At 32.5% G+C, this 26,061-nt stretch overlaps 1 protein-coding gene across 4 annotated transcripts in view; it reads right to left on the bottom strand.

The window, feature by feature from the left end:
• PCDH11X (protocadherin 11 X-linked) overlaps positions 1 to 26,061 on the bottom strand; it is a 777,685-nt gene that overhangs the window by 121,901 nt on the left and 629,723 nt on the right. For 2 of the 4 annotated variants that reach the window (XM_039475604.2, XM_039475605.2), the window contains one exon: positions 19,612 to 19,635. The exons of the other annotated variants lie outside the window; for them this stretch is intronic. In XM_039475604.2, the coding sequence (XP_039331538.2) occupies positions 19,612 to 19,635 (24 nt within the window). The remainder of the gene's footprint in view (positions 1 to 19,611; positions 19,636 to 26,061) is intronic. 4 annotated transcript variants of the gene reach the window in all.

Here is a 26,061-nt window from a genome sequence, read left to right as displayed (position 1 = left end):
TGAACAGGTCTAGAGTTCTAATAATGAGGTCTAACTGTAGACCTCACGATAAAAATAAATACGTAAATGCACCACTAAAAATAGAGACTTAATACAAAATATCAACAAGCCAAATATCTTGTATAAAGCGGTTAGGACAATACAACGTACTTCTGGAAATGCAACTCAGGGAGGAATGCACTATGCTTGCCCTATTTCACTTCTTGAGAATTTTACAAGGGACCTTGTAATTCTCAGAGTGCGATTTATTATGTAGCATCCATTCCAATTGCTCTCTTTCTCCTCCTCTTTCCCTTTTAAACTGCTTTAATGAAATTCGAAAGATGATTCTGGGAATAACAGTCATGCCATATTATTTAATGGTTTTGAATAGACAAAATATGGTCACTCATATTTTACTCAACTCTTTCTTCCTTTTGAAAGTTAGATCTGTTTCAGTTCGTATGAAAATAGATCGCAAAATATAACACAAGAAAAGCTTAACAAGTCTCCTTAAGTGTGTGCCTTATTTTTTCTGGTTGACCTTTTCATAGTTAATTATAGTCATTTGGCTGTCAAATTCCCAGCTTGGGATTCCCTAAGATCTGCACCAAAACTCACAGTTGTCATTAATTGTTCCTCTAGTTGTCATTTCAGTAAATGTTCCAAGGACCAAATGTCTTATTTCTTTCTTTCTCTTAGAACAAGGTTTCCTGGGCATGCATGGTAGTGAGACAGGGCACCAAAGTTTAATGTCACTGTTCATGCCATTTCCATTCTGTGTATTATATAGAGAACCATGGTGTCTAGATTCTTTCTGACATCTGGCTTAAGTTCTATTGGTGACAGGTTCATTATAAATACATAGATCTTTCAAGATCCTCAATACAGAATGCAGCATTTTGTTTCCTAGAGGTATCTAACTTCATCCTGCATCCAGATTCATACTGGAGGTTTTGTTCATTGTAAATACCTATTTCTGACATAAATTTGACAGCTTCATCACAATAAATGCAAGGAGGAAAAATAGCGCTGAATATGTGACGTAAAGCTATGTGGAGGAAAATACCTGTAGAAGTGTAGGAAATACAAATTATATTTTAAGTTTTATTGTTATAAATCATATAATTAGTTGATCTACTCCAAAGAACATTCATGTCTTTACCTTTCTACTAATTTGACTCTGATGTTCTCATTTCTCTTTCAGGACAAGGATCTCTCCTATCTCTTTTGGACAATTTCTTAGTATCAGAAGTACTAAGAATGTATTGACTATCGTTTCATCTAGTAGTATCCATTATAAACAATTAATTAGGTTTATGTATCAGGAAAACTTTTTTCTGCTTCTGTACAAGTAGAAGGATTATATTGCTTTACTATGCTTACAAAATTGTTTTCTGTCTGCCTTGAATATCAATTTTATTTGTAAAAACTATTATGTTATTGTTGTTATTTTTGTTCTTAGTGTTACTATTATTATAGAATTATAGATGTTCAAAATATCATACCAGAATTAATTACTTGTTGGGTCCAAGTAAGATCAGGTTATTTAGTAAAGTGGCTGATGTGAGAATATTAGCAATGTAAAGTATATATATGTATACATATATATGTATACATACAAATTTATATAAATGTGTATTTATATATGTGTGTATATATATATACATATATATATATATATATAAATCTTTGTGGCATAATTCCTGTTATTTTCATAAATGAAATAGGTAAAAGTGGTTAAAATGATAGAGAGGTAGATTGTTTAGGAATATTTCTGATAGTGAGAACAGAAGGGAGTGAGAAAGAAGAGACACATTATTATGTTCTCAGTTTAGCTGCATGAGGATCTGAAGGGAAAAAAAAAAGCAGGAGTGGGGATACATGCAGAAAATGACAAAATAAACTCCCAAAACTTGGCTCTGCCCAAGAAGAAAAATAAAAAAAATACCATGAGAGAAGAGATAATGGATAAATATATTATGTGGTAAATGAACATGCAAGTGTAAATATCCCTGCATTTATAGGTGTATGCCTCTAAGAGGGCCATTGTCTTCCCCAGGCCTAGTGACTTATTTAAGCCCATGGCAATCATTTCAGCTCAGAGCTGATAGTGGGTGCTTTTCACCCAGCTATAATGCCAGAAATATACCTTCATGCCTTGTTTGCTTTCTTCAGACATAGGAGTAAACCAGAAGAGGTCAAACGTGAGTTAAATACTTCATACACACCTAGATTTCTGGTATTATGATACCACCATAACTATACTTTGTAAAAAAATGTCATTCTATTGTAATATTAAAAGTTCAATTAACATGGGTCCTGTGCTCACAGGCTAGAAGTCATCAGATTGGATAGAAACTGTGCTTTAAAGGTCATATTTTAAAATGCTTGGTAAATGGGGGTATATACCCACATTCAGGGTAAAGGTGCATCTGGCCATTTGGAACAGGTAGGAATTAGCTTGTGCAGGAAAACACTCCCACAGAGCTGCAGGTGTCACCTTCTGGAAAGTTGAGCTGGAATACATGATTTCAAATTGCCATCCTGAAAATTGTTTTTAGCATTCCTGCTTATTCTTGCCTCTCTTCCTATTTATGTAATGCCAGAATCCAGAGGAACCATAATATCATGGCTTTTGAGACAACTGAAATTCCTTCAGATCAGAATTTGCATGGTATATGACTCTCCTTGGCAATAAGGGCTTTGTTGCGTCTATACTGAAACTAATTCAGCCTTTCTTTTCGGGTCAGATTGAAACTACTTCGAATACAGAATTTAGAATACAAACAACTTTCTCAAGCTTGCCTGATTTAGGCAATATAATAACACATATAGATATATAATATATAATATATATTATTCATATAATATATAACACATATAGATATATAATAAAAATATATATAATTACTAATTTGAGTTTTCCAGGAGCTAATTAGCCTAAAAATTCTACCTTAGTTATTATGTCCAAGTTTTGTATATATTTGTAAGATACCTAGAACAATTAGACTTTATTAAGGGAATAGACAAATGATTGCTACTTTAGGTAGAAATTTACTAAATGAATAATTTATTAAAAATCTTCTATGGGCTAAATATTGTTGAAGAAACTACAGAAACACAGGTGAGCATCTCAGACAAGACTGCTGTCATCATAGAGACTATATGCCAGTGAGCTTACATTCAAGTTATTCTAGACAAAAAAATTGCTAATTCTCAAGACACTGAACAAAACTTTCCCATGAATACAGTCCTGTCATTTCTTGCAATCTGATAATGTGCTCTCATTTCATAAAGATGCTACTAATGCTAAGGGGTTAACCAAAGAGTTAATTATGCTATATGATTCTAATAAAACATTATCCAAGTCCAGGAGTGGTGGCACACACCTATAGTCCCAGCTTCTGCTAAAGCTGAGGCAGGAGGATCACTTGAGCCCAGCAGTTCTAGGCTGTAGTGAGCCATGATTGTGCCACTGCACTGCTGGGCAACAGAACAAGATGCCATCTGGTATATATTCACTTTTTTCTGATATACGGAATTTGAAATTAATTGGAAGGCAATTCAACCACACCATTGTAGGGTATCAATCAAAAGATAAAGTACTGTTGTCGGTGCTGTGTACACATTATTAGTTTGCCAATATTAAGGATTCAAAGACAAAAATATTAGGTCTCTTAGTTAAGAGTCAGAATACCCTTCTTTTTTCTCCTCTGGAGAGAAGAAAAATGAAAGCACCCTTTCCATACCTCTATCTTCACTTACTGTATTATATTAAAATTATCTATTTATGAATCTAAATGTTTCCCAGAGTCAGATGGCAGTATATATATTTCCGAAGCCCAGCTTCTACCACAATACCTGACACAGAGTAAAGGCTCAGAATTGCTAATGGAAGAATTATTTAACAACAGTAATACTGTTTTTCATAATGAGAATTTAAATGCCATTTATAAATACCAACTATTTGAAAATATTATCTTTTCTGCTATTTTTCTGCATACAAAAATAACTTGACATATTAAAACACTAAAATACTTAACATCTTATAACTAAATATTAGAAAACTTGATTACCGTCTTGTATTAACTTAAACACAGTAAGTGTATTTTATCAGTATTCTCAATAGAAGGCAAATTTGGCTCCAAGGAGAAATGTGGTAATGTCTGGATACATTTTTGATTGTCACAACTCAGGACAGGGAGGTACTACTGGAATCACTTGATAGATGATAAAAGCCAGTAATGCTACTTAATATCCTAAAATGTACAGGACAGCTCCCCACAACAAATAATTAGCCTACAATATTAATTGTGTCAAGGATGAGAAATACTACATTAGATAAATGTAGGCTAAACGTATAGGAAAAAGATACTGATGTGTACTATTTTGTAAACATCCAAGTGATGATGGTAACTAAACAGTCTAGTAAATATTATTAGTGAATAACAGGCAACATATGATAACACTTTTGTCTCATTTGTAACAGCTATTTTAAATGCTACAACTGTATTTTCCACTAAAAATACATAGATTCAAGCCATATATGTAATATAAAATTCTGTTGTAGCCACGTTTTAAAAAGTAAAAAGAAACAGGTGAAATTAGTTTTAATATTACTTTAATATGCTATAACCAGAATATTACCATTTGCAAGCCATATATGCAATTTAAAATTCTGTGGTAGCCACATTTTAAAAAGTAAAAGGAAGCAGATGAAATTAATTTTAATATTAAACTTTAACATGCTATATCAAAAATATAATCATTTCAACATGTAATCAACATACAATTATTCATATATTTTGCATTCTTTTTTAATACTAAGTCTTTAAAATTCCATATGTATTTTATACTCATAGAACATATAAATTTGAGCTAGCCATGTAATAAGGATTTAGTTCATATATGTAGCTAGTGGTTTCCATATTGTACAGGAAGGCCTAGATATTCAAAACTGACTCTTTAATTTGTTTAGGGGAACCTGGAGAAAGAGGAAGAGAAAACAAGGAATCATGGTGTTGTCCTTATAACTAAGGAGCAAGTTTCAATAGTTTCTTCCTAACTCGTTTTCTGTGACTTATGATAAGGGCTATAACTAGAAATACAGGCCTTACTTTTTTTAAAAAAGCATTATTAAGTAAATAGTGTAATATAAAATAATCTGAATTTTTTTGTTTTAAAATCTGAAGCAAATTAGGATTCAGGGATATTAACTAAACAATAGGATGACAGCATTGGGTTTGTAAAGTTCAAAAATTAACAATATTAAGTACTATCTCTGCAGTCCTTTGGCTTATTTTCATGAAAGCCTTCATTTTTAACCATAATGCAGATGTTTATAAATAAGACTGTAAGAAATTTATAACTTTCTATGTTAAATATAATGCCTTTTGTATCATTCAATCAGTGAATTTCTCTCTCCTCCACCATCCAGTTAACAGTTAAACCAGATAAATTATTTCTTCTTATAGTTTGGGTATTTGGGATTGTTATCGTTAATGTTACATAATAATAGCAACAATCAAAATATTTCATATTCCTTGCTGTTATAAATAGCTGGCACTTAATCTTTATACTCTGTTCTGTATTCTGATATTACTTTCAATCTGATCATCTATTATAGTACAAGGAAAGGCAGTCCCAGAAGGCAAGCTTTGACCTTGTGTTCTACTACATAAAAAATTAATGCTCAGACTCACCGTCCAACCCAGCTTTAATAAAACTACCCAAATTCTCTTGGCTGTATCTTTGGCAGGGTGATGTAAATCAAAGTATTCAATTTTGTATTTGCTAATTCAGTAGGTAGGCTGAAGACGCTTTCAGATCTACATTTAATGGGATAATAGGCTTGTTACATATTTTCAATTTTTGCTGTGTTGACAGAAAAAATGAGTTTTGAGAACTACAGGATGTTCTTTTCTAGTAATAAATGTCTCTTCTAAGTTTAACATTACTGACCATTTCATCAATCTATTATTATGCAAGGTTATATATTAGAGAAAAATAATATTATCTTTACTATCACAAGTAACTGAAATTTCATTGATTATTAAAAATAATATACTGACTCATAGATTGCATGTGCATTCAGGCCTTACAGATAGCTTCTAATTGTGATGAACCATTATGTCATCCTGTTACATTATTATGAACACTTATTATTAAAGGCAAAATTATTCTTCATTGTAAATGTGCTTCTTATGATATATAAAAACATGTGAACATTTTTACATAATAGATGAAGACTTCCTGATCTTTTTCCTACATGATTATCCTTATCATTAATCACTAATGTTTCTGGGGTATATACACTGTTATATATTTATGTTAGGCATCTTTTTAAATATACTTAAAAATTTGAGCCATATGGACAAAGAAAGATTGCTCCAAATTGCCCATAATATTTACAAATTTTGCTACTATAGTAATTACGAAAAAAATATGAAATCTTATTATCTGAAAAATCTCAGCCATAATTTTATATGGAAATGTGAACAAATATGTATTAATAAATATATAAAAATGACAATTTAAAAAAAAAGTTTCAAAAATTTATATTGGTCTTTGATGGAAATCAATTTTAATTCAATTCAAGAGTATTCATCTTATAGTTTCCAAGGCAGGTACATGTTGTGTTCTATAAATAACTCAGAAATATCTCTCTGGGTCTTCATGTAATGCAACCTTTGCAAAGTAGAAATATATGACAAAGACTAAGTGAAATAAATATAATCATAGCCAACTTTTGATATTAAAAAAAATAATATTCAGACAGGGCATGGTGGCTCACACCTGTAATCACAGCACTTTGGGAGGCCAAGGAGGGCAGATCACCTGAGGTCAGGAGTTTGAGACCAGCCTGACCAACAGAGATGAACTTTGTCTCTACAAAATATACAAAATTAGCCGGGCGTGGTGGCACATGCCTGTAATCCTAGCTACTCGGGAAGCTGAGGCAGGAGAATTGCTTGAACATGGGAAGCAGAGGTTACAGTGAGTCAAGATGGTGCCATTGCACACCAGCCTGGGCAACAAGAGGGAAACTCCGTCTCAAAAAAAAAAAAAAAAAAAGAATATTCAATGTTTTGATTAGACTCAGAAGTTTTTACTTCCCCCCCATGCCCCAAGCTTTATTTAAGGTATAATAGATAAATTAAAATTGTGCATTCTTACAGTGTACAACGTGGTTTTGATACATGTATATTTTGTGAAATGATTAAATCAAGCTAATTAACCTATAAAAAAGAGTATTCATCTAAAGTCTTAAATCATACTCATCTTTTTTTAAATGTTTCCTCCTCATTTTATATAGCAATTACATTTAAAAAAATTTTTTTACATGAATAAGTTATTTAGTTGTGATTTCTGAGATTTTGGTGCACCTATCACCTAAGCAGTGTACACTGTACCCCATGTGTAGTCTTTCATTTCTTATCCCTCTCCTATCCTTTCCTCCAAATCTCCAAAGTCTATTATATCACTCTTATGTCTTTGTGTCCTCATAGCTTAGCTACCGTTTATGAGTGAGAACATGTGAGGTTTGATTTTCCATTGCTGAGTTACTTCACTTAGAATTATGGTCTCCAATTCCATCCAGGTTGCACAAATGCCATTATTTTGTTCCTTATTACTTTTTATGCCTGAGTAGCATCCCATGGTATGTACATATATATATATATGTATGTTCATATATATATAAAACAATCATATGTACATATATATGTATGTACATATATAAATGGTATGTACATATATGTGTGTGTGTATATATATATACATATATATATATATATATATATATATATATATATATATATATATATATAAAACATTTTATTTATCCACTCATTGTTTGGTGGGCATTTGGGCTGGTTCCATATTTTTGCAATTGTGAATTGTGCTGCTATAAACATGCATATGCAAGTATCTTTTTCATATAATGACTGCTTTTCCTCTGGATAGATACCCAGTAGTGGGATTGATTGCTGGATCAAATGGTAGATCTACTTTCAGTACTTTAAGGAATCTCCATACTGTTTCTCAAAGTGGTTCTACTAATTTACATTCCCATTAACAGTGTAAAAGTGTTCCTTTTCACCACATCCATGCCAGCATCTATTAGTTTTTGACTTTTTCGTTATGGGCATGCTTGCTAGAACAAGGTGGTATCAGATTGTGGTTTTGATTTGACTTTCCCTGATAATCAGTGACTTTGAGCATTTTTTTTCATATGTTTTTTGGCCATTTGCATATCTTCTTTTGAGAATTGTCTCTTCAGGCCCTTAGCTCACTTTTTGATGGGATCGTTTGTTCTTTTTTCTTGCTAATTTGTTTGAGTTCCTTGTACATTCTGTATATTAGTCCTTTGTGACATGTGTAGATTGTGAAGACTGTCTCCCACTCTGTGGATTGTCTCTTTACTTTGCTGATTGTTTCTTTTTCTGTGCAGAATCTTTTTAGTTTAACCAAGTCCCATATATTTATCTTTGTTTTTGTTACATTTGCTTTTGGGTTCTTGGTCATGAAGTCAACCTAAGCCAATGCCTAGAAGAGTTTTTCTAATGTTATCTTCTAGAATTGTTATGGTTTCAGGTCTTACATTTAAGTCTTTGATCCATCTTGAATTGATTTTTATATAAGGTGAGAGATGAGGATCTACTTTCATTCTTCTACATGTGGCTTGCCAGTTATCCCAGCACCACTTGGTGAATAGGGGGTTCTTTCCCCAGTTTATGTTTTTGTTTACTTTTTTGAAGATCAGAACATAAACAAAAAGGGAAACTACAAGATTAATGTCCCTGATGAACTTATATGCAAAAATCCTCAACAAAATACTAGCTAATCAAATCCAACAGCATATCAAAAAAGATAACCCACCATAATCAAGTGGGTTTCATACCAGGGAGCAGGGATGGCTTAACATCCACAAGTCAATAAATGTAATACACCACATCAGCAGAATTAAATACAAAAATCACATTATATCTCAATAGATGCAGAGAAGGCATTTGACAAAATTCAGCTTCATTTTGGGATTAAAACCCTCAGCAAAATCGGCATAGAAAGGACAAACCTTAAGATAACCAAAGCCATCTATGACAAACCCACAGCCAACATTAAACTAGTACTAGGTCCTAGCAGACCTGCTCTAAACCAATAACAACCGACCCGAGAATCAAATCAAGAACTCAACTCCTTTTACAATAGTGGCAAGAAATAATAAATAAATAAATAAATAAAACCAACCTTAGGAACACACTTAACCAAGGAGATAAAAGACCTCTACAAGGAAAACTAAAAACACTGCTGAATGAAATCATAGATGACAAAAACAAACGGAAACACATCCCATGTTTATGAATTGGTAGAATTAACATTGTGAAAATGACCATACAGCCAAAAGTGATCTACAAATTAAATGCAAGTTCCATCAAAATACCACTATTCTTCTTCACAAAGCTAGAAAAAGTAATCCTAAAATTCATATAGAATCAAAAAAGAGCTCACATATCCAAAGCCAGAATAAGCAGAAGGAACAAAAGAGGAATCACAGTACCTGAACTCAAATTATATTACAAAGTTATAGTAACCAATGCAGCATGATACTGGTATAAAAACAGCGTATTAGACCAGTGGAACAGAATAGAAAATCCGGAAACATAGCCAAATGCTTGCAGTCAGCAATCTCTTTTTAAAGTATTAGTTTATGAATATTTATGAAATTTCTCCCATAACTATTATTTATATACATATCAACACAAACAATAGATTCAAAGTTTTAATCTTTATTAATCTTAGATGTCTATTTGTCCAAAATTAAACTTTACTAGTAAATAAGAATAGAAAGTGTACGAAAATTGTACAATAGAATTATAACTAAACACTTCTGTGACCTTGACTGTCATGGACAAGGTAAAACAAAAATCAACTACAAATGATACTTACCACCTAAACATCAGTTATTTACAGTCTAAAATACTGATTTGGCATCACACAAACATAGCATATAAGTGAAGGAAGATAATGTTCTCCAACATAGATTATCGTAAAAGCCCTACTACTTTTCATTTTAAGGAAAATGGATTATCAACATACAGGACACAGAAAAGCATAAAACAAAACAAAACAAAAACAAAAACAGAGGGGTTATTTTAATGTTAAGATACATTTTAGTACCTGGGGACAGTAGAAACTTGACTAATGAAATAATACTACTTTTAAATTAGTAATAACAAATTCCTTACATTTTAATGGCAATTTGTGACTTATACATTACTATTTACAGTTCCAAAATCATGCTCAGATAAGCCAACTGTTTTCTTAATTTTACACTTAGCAATGATCTCTGAAGTCAAGTTTAGTATTCTTTCCACCAAACCATGCTCCTTACTTAATCAGCAATACTCAGAGGAGTACAGTTACATATTATACTACTATGTCATTGCATTTTCTAGCAGAAATATTAGAAAATCAGAAACAACCTCACACTGGAATAGGCAACATGGCAAATGCAAAATATTGCTTAAATGTTTAAATCATCTCTCTATCTATAAAGAAGTGGTTTCTTTTATGGAGTAAATTATGAAATAAAAAAATAAAATATAAGCTTGCTCTTTCTGATGGTGGGGATTTCAACTTAACTGACATTTATATTCACACAGGGTAAGAATATTGTAATGAACAGTCTGAACTTCCAAATAATTGAACATTACCTAGATTTTAGGGACTGTATGAAGAATACACAGATAACCCTTAGAACTAAAAAAAATTAAAAAACAATTATCCCAATTAAAAATGAGCAAATAATTTGAATAGACATTTATCCAGGGAAAACATATAAATGGCCAGCAGCACAAAAAAAGATGCTCATGTCATTAATCATTAGGGAAATGCAAATTAAAATTTAATTTAGATACCACTGCACACTAACTATGATGGCTATAATAAAAGCGACAAATAATAATAAGTGTGAGTTAGGATACAGAGCATCAGGAACCTTCATGCAGTGCTAGTGGGAACTTAAAATGATGCAGTTCCTTTGAAAAAAGTTAAACAGAGTTACCATATTACCCAGTAATCCTATTCCTAAGTATACACCAAGGAGAGTTAAAAAAATATGTTCACACAAAAACTTATGCACAATTGCTAACACCAGTGTTATTCATAATGGCCAAAAGATGGGAAAATAAACCCAAATATCTATCAATTGACCATGCCTAAATAATATGTGATATGTCTCCACAATAAGATAAATGTAAGTTCTGTGTTATTCAGCAACCAAAATATTAATGAACTGTACAATTAAAATGACTAAATTGGTAAATGTTACTTTTAAACCAAATTATAAAGAAAAAAAAAAGAATTTAAGTACTAATACCTGCTACAACAGGGAGGAACCTTGAGAGCATTATGCTAAGTGAAGGAAGATAGTCACAAAGCCTCCAAATAAGTGATGTTATTTATATGAAATGTCCAGAATAGGTAAATCAATAGAAAATAGAAGGTAGATTAATAGTTGCCTGCAGTAGTAGATCAAGGGAGTAAAAAAATTGGGGGTGGCCATTAATGGGCATAGGTTTTCTTTTTGGGGAGACAAAAATGTTTTAAAATTATATTGTGGTGATGTCTGGATAACTGTGAATATGCCAATAACCACTGAATTTACTTTAAATGGATAAATTTTATGGTACATTAATTATGTCTCAAAGAAGCTGCTAAAACCTATCATCTATTTATCACACATAGAAACTTGCTTTCAAAGAATAAAGGGAAAGGGAAAATGGTAACTTTGGAGTGGGGATACTTGGCAGAAATTATATTAACCAAGAGTTTAAAGGTAAGACCACCAGTGATGTCATATGGATATTACCTTCCTCCTGATAAAATGTGGCAAGAAATGCATTTCCCTCTTTGTTATTCTTCATTCACAACTGCTGTCTAATCATGAGCAAACATCAGATAAACCCAAACTGAGGGACATTCTAGCAAATTCCTGACCAGTACTCTCTGAAAGTGTCAAGTTCATGAGAAATTGTCACAGATTAGAAAAGACAAAGGAGACACGACATCTAAATGGAATGTTGTATCCTGGATTGAATTCTGGAACAAAAAAGAATATTTTTGGAATTATTAGTTTAATCTGATAAAGCCTGTAGTTTGCTTGATTCTCTTAGCAGTTTAAATTTCTTAGTTTTCATCGGTAAGATGGTAACATCAGAAGAACTGGAGGGAAGGGTACATAAGAACTCTTTGTACTACCTTTGCAGATGTTCTGTACATCTAAAGTTGCTCCCAAATAATAAAAATGTTTAGCTATGTAATATTAGATATGTAGCATATGTGACTGTTATACTTCCGGTTTGCAAATGAGTCAATAAATCAGAAACAAATAGAATTATTCTTATTCCAGTAGTCAAACTACAAATAAAAAAATATAATTTTTGATATTAAAAAAATATATATGACAAAGTTATGTTTCTTCTCATGTTATTTCAAAATGAAACATATTTGTGTTAAATGAATGACAGCAAGAAAGTACTAAATCTAAAATAAACAATATCATTTACTTTGGAATTTGTATAATGAACTTTAGCAAAGCGTTGGACATGATTTTATGAATAAAATAAATTACAAAATTTATAACAAATACATCAATATGCAATTTATGAAAATTAAGTGTAAATCATTCAGAAGTGAAAGATCATAGACCTTATTCAGAGTGTATTATCGGCTCGCCAGTCTCTTGAGCCTTCCTAAACTAACTTAAAGGCCATTTATTATAGTCTTGAATAACTGCTTTTGTGTTTATGTCATCTCATCTTCCCTTTCTATGCAAAATTATTCAAATGCATCATTAAAAGCAACATCTGTGTCACATGTGGAAAAGCTGACAAATTTTCCCATACCAAAGTACAGTCTGTTGGCCAAGTGATGACACCAGGAATATTACCCAGTGCGAGAACTATCTTTGAGGAATAATATAAATTCCAAAGCTTGGAGAAAATACCATTTTTTCCCGTAATACTTCACTACCTCTGACTATAGTGTAAAAGGTAATAAATTGTTTCAGTACAAGGAATGTCAAACAAGCCTGGTGTCACAATTGTGTGGCTTCTCTTTGTCTTTATGAAGTTATTGCAATCAGTGTCTCTGTGTTAATTTAATAAATTCATTGCATCACTTTGGTAAAAGAACAAAATACAGATTATCATGATGTCAGACATAAACCTTACAAGAGCCAGATAATTTAGTTTGAGTTTAGCTGTATGTCTTGTCATATGGCTTCAGGGAATTTAATAAATACCTTGGTTATCTTTGAGGCGTAAAAAAGATAATTAATTTACATCTTTCACATCTTTCCTTGAAACACCTCATACACTAAAAAGTATCAAAGGATAAGATTAGAAAGGAAATGTTATGTTTAATGTTTGGTGTCAGATACTTAAGTTAGACACAATATACTGTTCTCATGGATGTTAAAATGCAAATATTTCTGTCAGATTCTTAAAATGATATTCCCCTTTATTACTAACAATCTGATTCAAGCTATTTATAAGGAGTCTACACATAAAACTTTGAAGACTAAAAGAAAAACAAAGTAGAAGAATTTTTCTAATAATTTTAGTAAGACATACGTGGGTAGCAGATATTATAACCATAGATTGATATGCATAAATCTATTCATTTACATCAAAACTTTGATGAAACTTTAAAATACGCTAAAAATGCAATTTAATCATCTTTGCAGTTAGACATTAATTAACAGAGAGGTTAGCTTAATTAAAGGTAAAAGACAATCCAGATTTAATTATGAGAATGGAGACTTCAAGGTATATTTAACAATTACAAGATTATTTGATAAACTCGTAAAAAGAAGTATCTCCTCTGTTTCTTAAGATACAAGTGGCTGAAAATACTAATCGTGATAAAAGAACAAAATTATGCACACAGCTTTATTCTTTAAGTCATAGAAAAATATTTCACGGGTTAATGAAAACAAGCAGTACCTCTTTTACTTATATTTAAAATAAAAACAAAATAAAAATAATTTTGCCTAAAAGGTAATGGGTATCCAATAAAAGTTCCATCCAGAAAAATAAGAATAATAATGGAATAATAAGAATGCTATTATTATATAAGCATAATATTTAACATCTACAATGTCTAAAGGGCAGTGCTAAATTATTTGCAATAGTTGCTATTGGTATTTATATTTTACAAATGAGTAACAGACTTTAAGAGGTTAAATGATTGGAACTGAGCAAGATGGCCAACTAGAAGCAGCCAGGTGGCACGGCTGCCACTGAGGGATCGTGACAGCTGCCGCACTCCTAACAAATCTTTGAAGGAAAGACACTGAAAGTGGACAAAGGGAAGACAAAAATGGGCTGAAGGGGGAGGAAGCTAGAAATACTGCAAGGGACTACAGTGCACCAGGACTCATTCCTGGCCCCTGGTAATTCTGAGGGAACAGGTAAGTTGAACTGGCAAGGAGCAACTAGCTCTCACCATGGACCTCTGGAATCCCAGCAGGAAGAAACCACTTGACCACCACAGACACTTGAGTAGGCAGAGAGAGCTGCTTAGAGAAGTGGTAGGGGCAGCATTTTATCCAGTGCAGAAAGCAGAGGGTTTGGTCAAGGAACATCTGTGGCACAGCATGGTCGATGACACTCACCCCTCAGGTTCGACTTGCTCTATAGGAGAATTTAGCCCTAGGGGAACTGTCATAGTTGAACTCTGCAGGGAAGTCTTGCCTATCAGAAGGGGATGGTCCAATCTGAGCACCCCTTGGTATAGCGGGCTAGTCCCATAGACCCAGCCTGACTGTACCTCCGTACAGTGCAACCTCTGAGGTGCCCTGGGGACATGCATCAAAGCTCCTGCCCTGGTGGACTGCATCTCACTGGCAGAGAGCCCCAGCAGAGCAGGCCCCATGGCCATGTACACCCCATCAACTGCTTACCCCCACTACATCTACCCCCAGGCCCACAGCTACTCCCCATATTGCCTTGCTGGTGAGTGTGTATGCAGGTGGTTTTGCATTCCCTGTTCCGTCAGTGCTGTGTGTGTGTGTGTGTGTGTGTGTGTGTGTGTGTAAACCCTGCCCTGCCACTGCTGCCAGCATGAGTTCACTCCACCTCCCCTCTCCCCACTGCAGGGTCATTGCAGCCAGAGCCTTGGTGGGCACAGAGCCCACCAGCCCCACCTTTACCAAGCCACTGCCCCAGTGCAGTACAACAATATACAAATGGAAAAACCGAAAGGTTAAAAAGTAGGAGAATAAAGATAAAGTGTAGAATATTTATGAGTTTTCTTTATGGTTTTATGCTTGTTTGTTGATGTAAACAGTGTTAAATTATTATCAGCTGAAAATAATGTGTTATAAGATAGTATTTGCAAGTTTCGTGGTAACGTCAAATAAAAAAACAGACAACCAATTGACAAAACAAAACAAAAAAACTAAATTGCATCACCAGAGAAAATTATCTTAACCAAAAGAAAGCAGAAAGGAAAGAAGGAAAAGAAGATCATAAAATGAACAGACAACAAATAACGATATGGCTAGAACAAGCCCTTGTTTTTTAATAATAACATTTAATGTAAAAACAACTAAACTCTCTAATCGAAAGACATAGAGAAGATGAATGGATAAAAAGAACATATCATATAATCTATTGCCTACAAGAAACATCACATTTAATGACTTTCATAGATTGCAAATGAAAAGATGGTAAAAGATATTCCATGCCAATAAAAACTAAAAAAAAAAACAATGCAGGCATAGCTAGACTTATATCAGACAAATTATATTTTAAGATAAAAACTATAGACAAAGGAAGTCAGTATATAATGATAAATAGGTCAATTCAAGAGAAGGATATAACAATTATAAATATATATATATATATATATATATATATATATATATATGGCACTTAGATATATAAAGTAAACATTACTGAGCTACAGATAGAGATAGGCCCCAACACAATAATAGGAGGTGACTTCAACACTATACTTACAGCATTAGATATTTCAGGCAGAAAATCAACAACAACAACAAAGAATTGAACTTAATACTCACTATAGAACAAAGAAACCTAATATTTACAGAAAATTTCAACCATCTGCTACAGAACACACATTTTTCTCCTCAGCAAATAGATCATTTTCAGGAAAAGGCCACATGTTAGGTCAAAAAAAACAATTCTTAAAAACATTTTAAAAAATCAAAAATTATCAAGCACTTTCTCTAACCACAATGGAATAAAACCAGAAATTAATTACAAGAGGAATTTTGGAAACTATACACTCACATAGAAATTAAACAATATGCTGCTGAATGATCAGGGTGTTAATGAAAAAAATTGAAAAGAAAATTGAAAAATTCTTGAAGCAAATTATAATGAACACACAACATAATGAACCCCGCAAGGTATAGCAATAACAGTACTATGAGGGAATTTTACAGTTATAAGTGCCTGCAGTAAAAAACAAAAAAACCCTTCAAATAAACAATCAAATGATGCATCTTAAACAACTAGAAAAGCAAGAGTAAACAAAAGCCAACATTAGTGGGAGAAAAAGAATAACAAATAATAGAAGATAAATCAATGAAATCAAAACAAAAACATAAATACATAAGATCAATGGAATAAAAAATTTGTTTTGCCAAAAGTTAAACAAAATTGACAACCCTTTGCCAGAATAAAAGAAAAGAGAGAAGACCTGAATAAAATCAGAGCTGTAAAAGGAGACATTACAACTAATACAGAAGTTCAAAAGATGATTAGTGGCCATTATTAGCAACTATATGCCAATAAATGAAAAAATCTAGAAGAAATTGACAAATCCTAGACATATACAGACTATCAAGATTAAACCATTAAGAAATCCTAAATCTGAACAAATCTGTAACAAATATTGAGCTCTAAGCCATAAGAATAATTTTCCGGCAGAGGAGAAGTCAAATTATCTCTGTTTGCAGAAGACATAACCCTATATCTAAAAACGCTCCATTATGTCAACCCTGAAACTTCTGAAGCTGATAAGCAACTTCACCAAAGTCTCAGAATACAAAAACAATGTGTAAAAATTGCTGGCATTCCCATATATCAACAACAGTCAAGCTGAGAGCCACAAACAAATGCCTATTCACACTTGCCACAAAAAGAATAAACTACCTCGGACTACAACTAACCAGGGAGGTGAAGAATCCCTACAAGGAAAGTTATCAGCTACTACTCAAAGAAATCATCGATGACACAAACAAATGGAAAAACATTTCATGCTCATGGATCGAAATGATCGTATCATTAAAATGGTCATCCTGCCCAAAACAATTTATACATTCAATGGTATTTCTATTAAATTACCAATGATATTCTTTACAGAAATAAAATTTAAAAAATATTTAAATTCACATGGTACCTAAAAATAGCCCTAGTAGCCAGGGTAATCCTAAGCAAAATGAACAAAGCCAGAGGCATCATGCCACCTGACTTTATACTACACTAAGGATTATAGGAACCAAACAGCATGGCACTGGTACAAGAACAGACACATAGATGAATGGAACAGAACAGAGAACCAAGATGTAAGACCCCACACCTACAACTCTATGATCTTTCACAAACCTGAACAACAACAACAAAAAGCTATGAGGAAAGGATTCCCTATTCAATAAATGGTGTTGGCATAACTGGCATATGCAGAAGATTGAAACTGGACCTTTTCCTTATACTATATGCAAAAATAAACTCAAGATGGATTAAAGACTTAAACATAAAACCCCAAATCATAAAATTCCTGTAAGACAACCTAGGCTGGTACCACTCCTTCTGAAACTATTCCAAACAATACAAAAAGAGAGAATCCTTCCCAAATCATTTCATGAGACCAACAATCATCCTGATACCAAAACCTGGCAGAGACTCAACAAGTAAAGAAAACTTCAGGCCAATATCCATGATGAACATAGATGCAAAAGTCTTCAATAAAATACCAGCAAACCAATTGCAACAGCACATCAAAAAGCTTATCCATCACGATCAAGTAGGCTAAACCATTATTATTATCATTCTTCTTATTATTATTTTATTATTATCACTGCTATTATAATTCAGAGACATACAAATATTGCAATTTTTTAAGTGAGGGAAACAAAAAAAGTAGAGATCCTGTGAGTTTAAATGTCTTGGTTAAATGTTTGCATCTAGTCAGGTGTAGAACTGTCATCACAACTCAAGATGAACTGACTCACGTTCAAATGCTCCTTCCACTATACCCATGAATACTTAGGACCACAACACCTTGACGATGTATTACAAACACAAATGAGTCCCCACAACAACTAATTATCTGTTTTTCCTGAAGAGTATCAGAGGATGCCAAGAAACCAATGAGGAGGAGACAAAATAAAAGGCACATACAACGCATTTACTTTAACCTGCGTACTGAATTACGCATGTAAACTGAATTTTCAAGTTTCTCAAAGGGAATAAAATATTCAGCTTGAAATGTCATTATTTAGATGATAGCCAAAAATGTATCATGGTCATTAGGACTGATTATAGAACAGGAGAACTACCCAAACACAATGTAAAAAGTCAAAAGCAACATTTCACAACATTTAAAATACCAAAAATTGATAAAGTATGTCATTAATATTGCTAATATGTCAAAATTAAAGATTAAAGGTAAATTTCTTCTTGACATAACAATTTAGGTTTATGACTGATTTCAAGAAAATTTATTCTTTAAGTGCTATTTCTATTTCATCAAAACATAAGTGTATTATACATTGCAGTTTCAAATAAAAGCATATGAGTAAAATAAATATTGTTATGAAGAGCAGTGGAACAATAAGACAGAACCATAGCAAAATGTAAAGCGGACAATAAAGAAATGTGTGCATATACACGATGAGTGCAAATATATTTGGAACATTCACTATATCCTACAGCATTTTAAAATTTTATCAGCACAAGAAATATATATATATATATATATATATATATATATATATATATATATCTGATTGCTTAAACTCTATGGTTTTAGAAATCTTTTCTGTCAACCTTATTACAAGATTACACATAATCTATGTGTTAAAATTTGGCAAAGAAAATGCATATTACATATTATTTCCAAGTTTATAAACAATGTAAACTTTATTTTGTTAGTAATTTAGAAAACATATACAATTTATGGATCAAATTGTAATAGAATGCAGAAAAGTATAATTACATCTTTAAGGGGTACTCAAACAAGATATTGAAAATGCTGACACTATGAGAGGAGAAAAATGAAAAATTAGATTCGTAGGTAATTTGAAAGCAACTACTTTAAGCCAAATAAATAACTATAGGGTCACATTTATTTTACTATCTAGAGACTGATGACACACAACTTAGAAAAAGCATTCAGATCTATAAGATATCCAACTGACTGAATGCCCTTCCTATATTTCAGATGTTTTAAATGTATTAAAAACGTGTTTTAAGCAAACAGTTGATATTTTATGAAAAGCAAAAAGGTAAAAAGTTCTTAAACACAAATCAGCAATTCATCTGAAAATGAAACATGCAACATGATTATGGTTTGTGTTGATTTCTACTGTACCTTTCTTTAGTCCAGGAATGAAAGCTAAAAAGAGATTTTAATAAAGTTAGACACAATACATATTTTCTCTGATTTCTACAATATTATGTTAACATACCTAACTAAATGTAAATTGTAACATATTGCAATATATTTTCAACTTCACTTTACAAAAAAATGTAATAATTCAGATAGACAAGGACTGGTGCTCCTTGAAATTTGTCCTTTTTAATACATTTTTATAGAATTGGACCAAGCTTATACAATATGTTGGCTTCCTGGGAAGTAATGATTGGTCCTTTCTGTAAAAGAAATGTGTTGTTGAACTTCACATTTTGCAGTAACTCGGTAGATTTTCTAGCTTGGTCACCTGTGATGGCTAAGTACAGCTCTCTATTGACATAACAGTTTCTTTCATGCAATCTACTATAAATGTAGAGCAAAAAAAGACATTGTTTTTGACTTAACAGGTTGCTCTGTCTCCAAATTCTTGTATGTAAAATCTAATAGGAAAAACCCCAAATCAGCAGACACTAGCATGAGAATGGCCTAATAAAATTATTCTTATCATGGTTTAAGAAACTTTTTCTATAATACTGCTGTCTTCACCTACATTTTATATTATTTCTCACAATTAGAATATAAGGGATTAGAGATTATTGTCATTATTATCTAGGTAAATTCAAGCCTTGCATTATTGGCTTTTCTTGAAACATTGTAAAATCATGCTTGATCTGGAACAAGTAGCAAAGTCTATTTTTAAACAAAATAATTTTATGTTTATAAACACCCAAAAACGTATTGATCTGGGCAGATGACTCACAAGTTTATTCACTGTAAGATTTTAAAGGCAATATTAATAAGTGATTTCCTGATGACATCTGTATTTTATGAATTACTTAATAATATGCATTATGGATAAAAGCTTAAAAGATAAACATTTTGAACTTGTTAAAAATCTATTTTGAATAAAATTAGAATATTATATAACCAAAGACATGAAATTCTTAGATAGAAGTAATAAGGCAGAATAGAAAAGTAGAGGTGAAGGTAATGTTTCTATGCAGTAATAAGGATCAATAAGAGAGCACTGTACAATATTTTGAAGTGTCATTGACAAATGGCACATTTATTTCTCATCACAAAGTGTTTCATCTGTATGCAATGTAAGTTAATGGTAATACAAGCTGAAGTATAAATTTTTTTTTAAATAGTGTTTTCATAAAGGGAAGGATTGGTCTTCTAAACAGAATTTTGCAACTTCCCATCTTTTAAATGAGGATTCTACTTCAATGATAAGAAACACACACACACACACACACACACACACACACACACACACAGAGAGAGTCACACATACACACACATACAATCATTCTAATTTTTATTAATTAGAATTAACAATCAACTCGTAATATTTAAGTGTAGAGTTTTTAAATATACTGAAGTAAAAAAAGAAAGACTGCTTTAAATAGAGAAGTAATAATGTATCCTCTTTACTTTTTTGTTTTTTAATTTTTCTGGGGTACATGTGGAGAACATGCAGATTTGTTACATAGGTATACACGTGCAATGGTGGTTTGCTGCACCCATCACCCCATTATCTACATTAAGTATTTCTCCTAATGCTATCCCTCCCCAATCCCACTACCCACTGCTCTCTCTCCCCTAGACCCCCATCCTCTGACAGGCCCCAGTGTGCGATATTCCCCTCCCACTGGCCATGTGTTCTCATTGTTCAACACCCACTTAGGAGTGTGAACATGCAGTGTTTGGTTTTCTTTTCTTGTCAGTTTGCTGAGAATGATGGCTTCCAGCTTTTTCCATGCAAAGGACATGAACACATTCGTTTTATGGCTGCCTAGTATTCCATGGTGTATATGTGCCACATTTTCTTTATTCAGTCTATCATTGATGGGCATTTGGGTTAGTTCCAAGTCTCTGCTATTGTGAACAGTGCCACAATAAACATATGTGCGCATGTCTCTTTATAACAGTATGACTTATAAATCCTTTGGGTAAATATCCAGTAATGGGATTGCTGTGTCAAATGGTTGAAAGTCTTTTCATTTTTAAAGACTGTAATTTCAGTGTTGTCCAGAGCTTAGTGATAATCATCCTTTCTAATTTGGTGACTAAGAATGTCAGAAAAATAAGTAATGTAATGGGTCTGGACTTATTTCTAAGAGTATGGAAGGTACGAACAAAAGCAGCAAAACAAGGGATGTGACAACAATAAAAAAGAAAACAAACACATTTTAACAATCTATTCAAGACCTTTAGTTCTCAATTGAAAAGTGAAAATTGGTTTATTAGCCACCAAAGTCAAATGTTGATTAATTTTTCTTAAAATTCAAAACAATAAGCATATTTAACATAAAACTTTTAAGACTGAATATAAAGAATTTCTTTAATTCATCATATGAGAAAACAGTCCAGAAAAGGAACCATTTTCCCACTGCAAGACAGTATATATATATATATATATATATATATATATATATATATATATATATATTATTATATGCTGACAACCACTAAGAAATGCATTCATTATAAGGACTTTTTTGCATAAGGTAAAGGTCCATCTTCAAATGTATCTCTAAATTTCAGAGTAATTTTTAATTAAGGTTAAAAGGTTTATCACTGACATTTTTAAAGCATCCACACAGCCCAAGATGTTTGTAGTAAACAGATCAGCATAGTCCTTGTTACCTGAAATACTATAGTTTATGTGAATCATTACTACTGGAATGAATTTTTAAAATAATTTTAATAATTTTAAAATAATTAAAATAATCCAACGAAATATCATATTATGAATGACTAGGTATACAATATGACTAATGTGTAACTAAAAATGTAATTTGTATAATATAAAAGATGAATGTATCTCATAGTTAAGGTTGTTTTTAACAAGAATATTGTTTTCAGCCTATTAAATATTGTGTGATTAAATTTATTAGTTAATAAATTTAAACACAACATTTTGGGTATCATTATTTTTACTTACACAAATTCAATAATAAAAAATATGTTTGCATAAATTATTACTTTGAGTAAAATTGAGTTTTTAACATTATTTTCTGAGTTAATTACTATCAAATATTTTAATTAGTAAATTAAAACAATAGAAACAACTAGGCTTCTTTTACAACAAAATTAAGGAAGATATCTTTTAAAGAAAAAAAATCTCCTGTTTGAGTTTCATAAATATTACTAAAATTTATCATAAGAACAATACCAAAACATGCTACATTATCACATACACACATATTTTAATATCTCCTTTATAATCCTAAAACAAATATTTAAGTACTAAATATAAACCTGAAATATCTGGCTAAATGTAAAAGAGAATTCCCAATAACTAGATGATATTTGAAGAGCTTAAAGGTCAGCAGAACTCACCATAAAATTCACAGTGTTGGCATAATGTTTGTTGAGTAACTGTCATGCATCAATCTATAATTGCCATTTACTTCAATAAAGAAGTGACAGTTGCAGTTTTATGATGCATAATTTTTTAAGTCATGTAATGAAGCTGCATTAATGAAGCCCTATTAAAATAAAAGTATCATTTATTGGAATAAATAGGAAGTGAAAACATTTTCAAAGACATTTGTTTAGAAATAATCTGATATCTTTACTACTAGTCAATTGAAATACAGTATTGTAAGTATTTATCACTCTGCATATGCATATGTCTTCTCCTTAACTCAATGCATTACAATGTTTATTATGCTTCCTATTACACATAAAATCTGATCAGTCAAGATCCAATTCATCTGATAACTAACACATATTCTGTTCTTATGAGCTTTTATTCTCTTTTAGAGACAGGCTCTCACTCTGTAGCTCAGGCAGGAGCACACTAGAAAGATTATAGCTCGGCCGGGCGCGGTGGCTCAAGCCTGTAATCCCAGCACTTTGGGAGGCCGAGGCGGGTGGATCACAAGGTCGAGAGATCGAGACCAACCTGGTCAACATGGTGAAACCCCGTCTCTACTCAAAATACAAAAAATTAGCTGGGCATGGTGGCGCGTGCCTGTAATCCCAGCTACTCAGGAGGCAGAGGCAGGAGAATTGCCTGAACCCAGGAGGCGGAGGTTGCGGTGAGCCGAGATCGCGCCATTGCACTCCAGCCTGGGTGACAAGAGCAAAACTCCGTCTCAAAAAAAAAAAAAAAAGAAAGATTATAGCTCAGTGTAACCAACCCCAAATTCCTGGGTTCCAGCAGTCATCCCACTTCAGATAGGACTACAGGCCTATGCCACCTATAGCATGGACTAGCACATGCCACCATGATATGGGCTAATTTTTGAGAACAAGTTTCTCATTTTCTTATGCAAAGCCACACAGTAGTTTATACTGAAGGTCACAGGGTATGGCAGACTCGGTATGAAAAAATTATAAAATCAATGTATGGAAGATCGTAATAGCAAATCAATAAACCAATACCTCTGAATAATGCTAATTTAAAAAAATTCTACAAAATATGCCAAAAGATTCCATTCTTCTTGATGTATAATTCAAATCACCCTAGTGAATCTCCTATTAAGTGTAAAACTAATAAGCTATAGCAATGTTGTAATTGTGTGGATTGCATAGGGTCCGGACTACAAAAATAGTGAAGCACAAATCAAATGTTCTATTCAAATTGTATAAAAAAATTAAAAATTCTGTATTAGTTCGTTCTCATGCCACTATAAAGAACTGCCCAAGACTAGGTAATTTATAAAGGAAAGAGGTTTAATTGACTCACAATTCCACAGGGCTGGGGAGGCCCCAGGAAACTTAGCTTCGTGATAGAAGGTGAAGCAAACATATCCTTCCTCACATGGCAGCAGAAAGGAGAAGTGTCGAGCAAAGGGGGAAAAGCCCCTTAGAAAAACCATTAGATCTCTTGAGAACCCACTCGTTATCATGAGAACAGTATGGAGGTAACTGTCCCCATGATTCAACTACCTCTCACTGGGTCCCTACTGAGACACGTGGGGATTATGTGGACTATAATGCAAGATCATATTTGGGTGGGGACATAGCCAAACCATATGAGCAACAAACAGAAAAGCTTCAAGGTGATTAATATAATGAGCATCTTATTTGCAATGAAATAAACGTTTCAAATATAAAATTAATTACATATCCCTGTATAGTAAATTTTTCATCCATATTCCTCTGTGTCTTGGGTTTCAATAAAAATTAGGCTACTACTTGATCAAAGAAATATTAATTTGAAAATTGACAACAGCTAAATTGATAATGTTGGCTTTATCACAGAGGTAACTGAAACCTTAGGAATCAAAACATTTTCACCAAATACGCAATTACCATTTTGTACATTAACAGAATTTTGGTTGACTGAACTCATGCAGTGCCATAACACAAAATGGCTTATTTTCTTTCATAGAGTTATATACATTTTCTTCCATTTCTGTAATTAACTCATTTTTCCTATTCTTCACAAAATCTTCCTAGTCCACAAGCTGTTGGCTCTATTTTCCGCTCTTTTATTCAGGGGAAATGTTTGCAAACATTGTAATTGATACCACTTTCAAGTCTCATTTTTTATGTTGACAGCGTTTATGTACTTCGAAGAGCCTAGAGTTACAACTTAAATTTTACCTGAAATAAAATAATTAGAAAAGTCAAGGAGCAGAACCCTTAGACAGTAATCTGATTGAGCATACTCAATAAACACATGAAGAAATGACATCAAGATAAATAAAATGAATTAGATCTATGACTCACACAACTAGTTAGGGAAATAAGTAGAATTAGAATTCATGTTTTCATTACCAAGGAACTCACACACTATTAAATTCCACCACTTATTGATCATTTCCAAGGTATGAAAACAATATGTGTATCCAAACCTATTTGCTGAAGCAAAAGTTTTATCAGTGCTTTCAGAATATACTTTTGGAAAATTCAAATTTAGATGAATATTAAATGTGATTTACCTCCTCATGTACACATCAACTGACAAGGGGAAAATAAAAGATATTCATATTTTAAGAAATAAAATCTTGCTTTGGCAGTTCCAATAAAATGATAATGCCTATTGAAAAATACTAATTAGCAATTTAGCTTTGTCCTGAAGAGAAATATAATTGAAGTTTATTTTTAGAATAAAAATTTTCAAAACTTTTTCTTCACATTTCACCAATCTGTTTGCTCCATTACAAATTCATTTAAAAAACAATGAGTTTGTGTCCTTTGTAGGGACATGGATGAACCTGGAAACCATCAATCTCAGTAAACTGACACAAGAGCAGAAAATCAAACACCACATATTCTCACTCATAGGTAGGTGTTGAAAAATGAGAACACATGGACACGTTGAGGGGAGCATCACACACTGGGTTCTGTTGGGAGAAAATGGGGGAGGGACAGGAGGGTGGCGAGGTGGGGAGAGATAGCATGGGGAGAAATGCCAGATATAGGTGAAGGGGAGGAAGGCAGCAA

The sequence above is a fragment of the Saimiri boliviensis genome, chromosome X (assembly GCF_048565385.1).
Source record: "Saimiri boliviensis isolate mSaiBol1 chromosome X, mSaiBol1.pri, whole genome shotgun sequence".
NCBI lineage: Eukaryota > Metazoa > Chordata > Mammalia > Primates > Cebidae > Saimiri > Saimiri boliviensis.
This window is presented reverse-complemented; position numbering and strand designations above follow the sequence as displayed.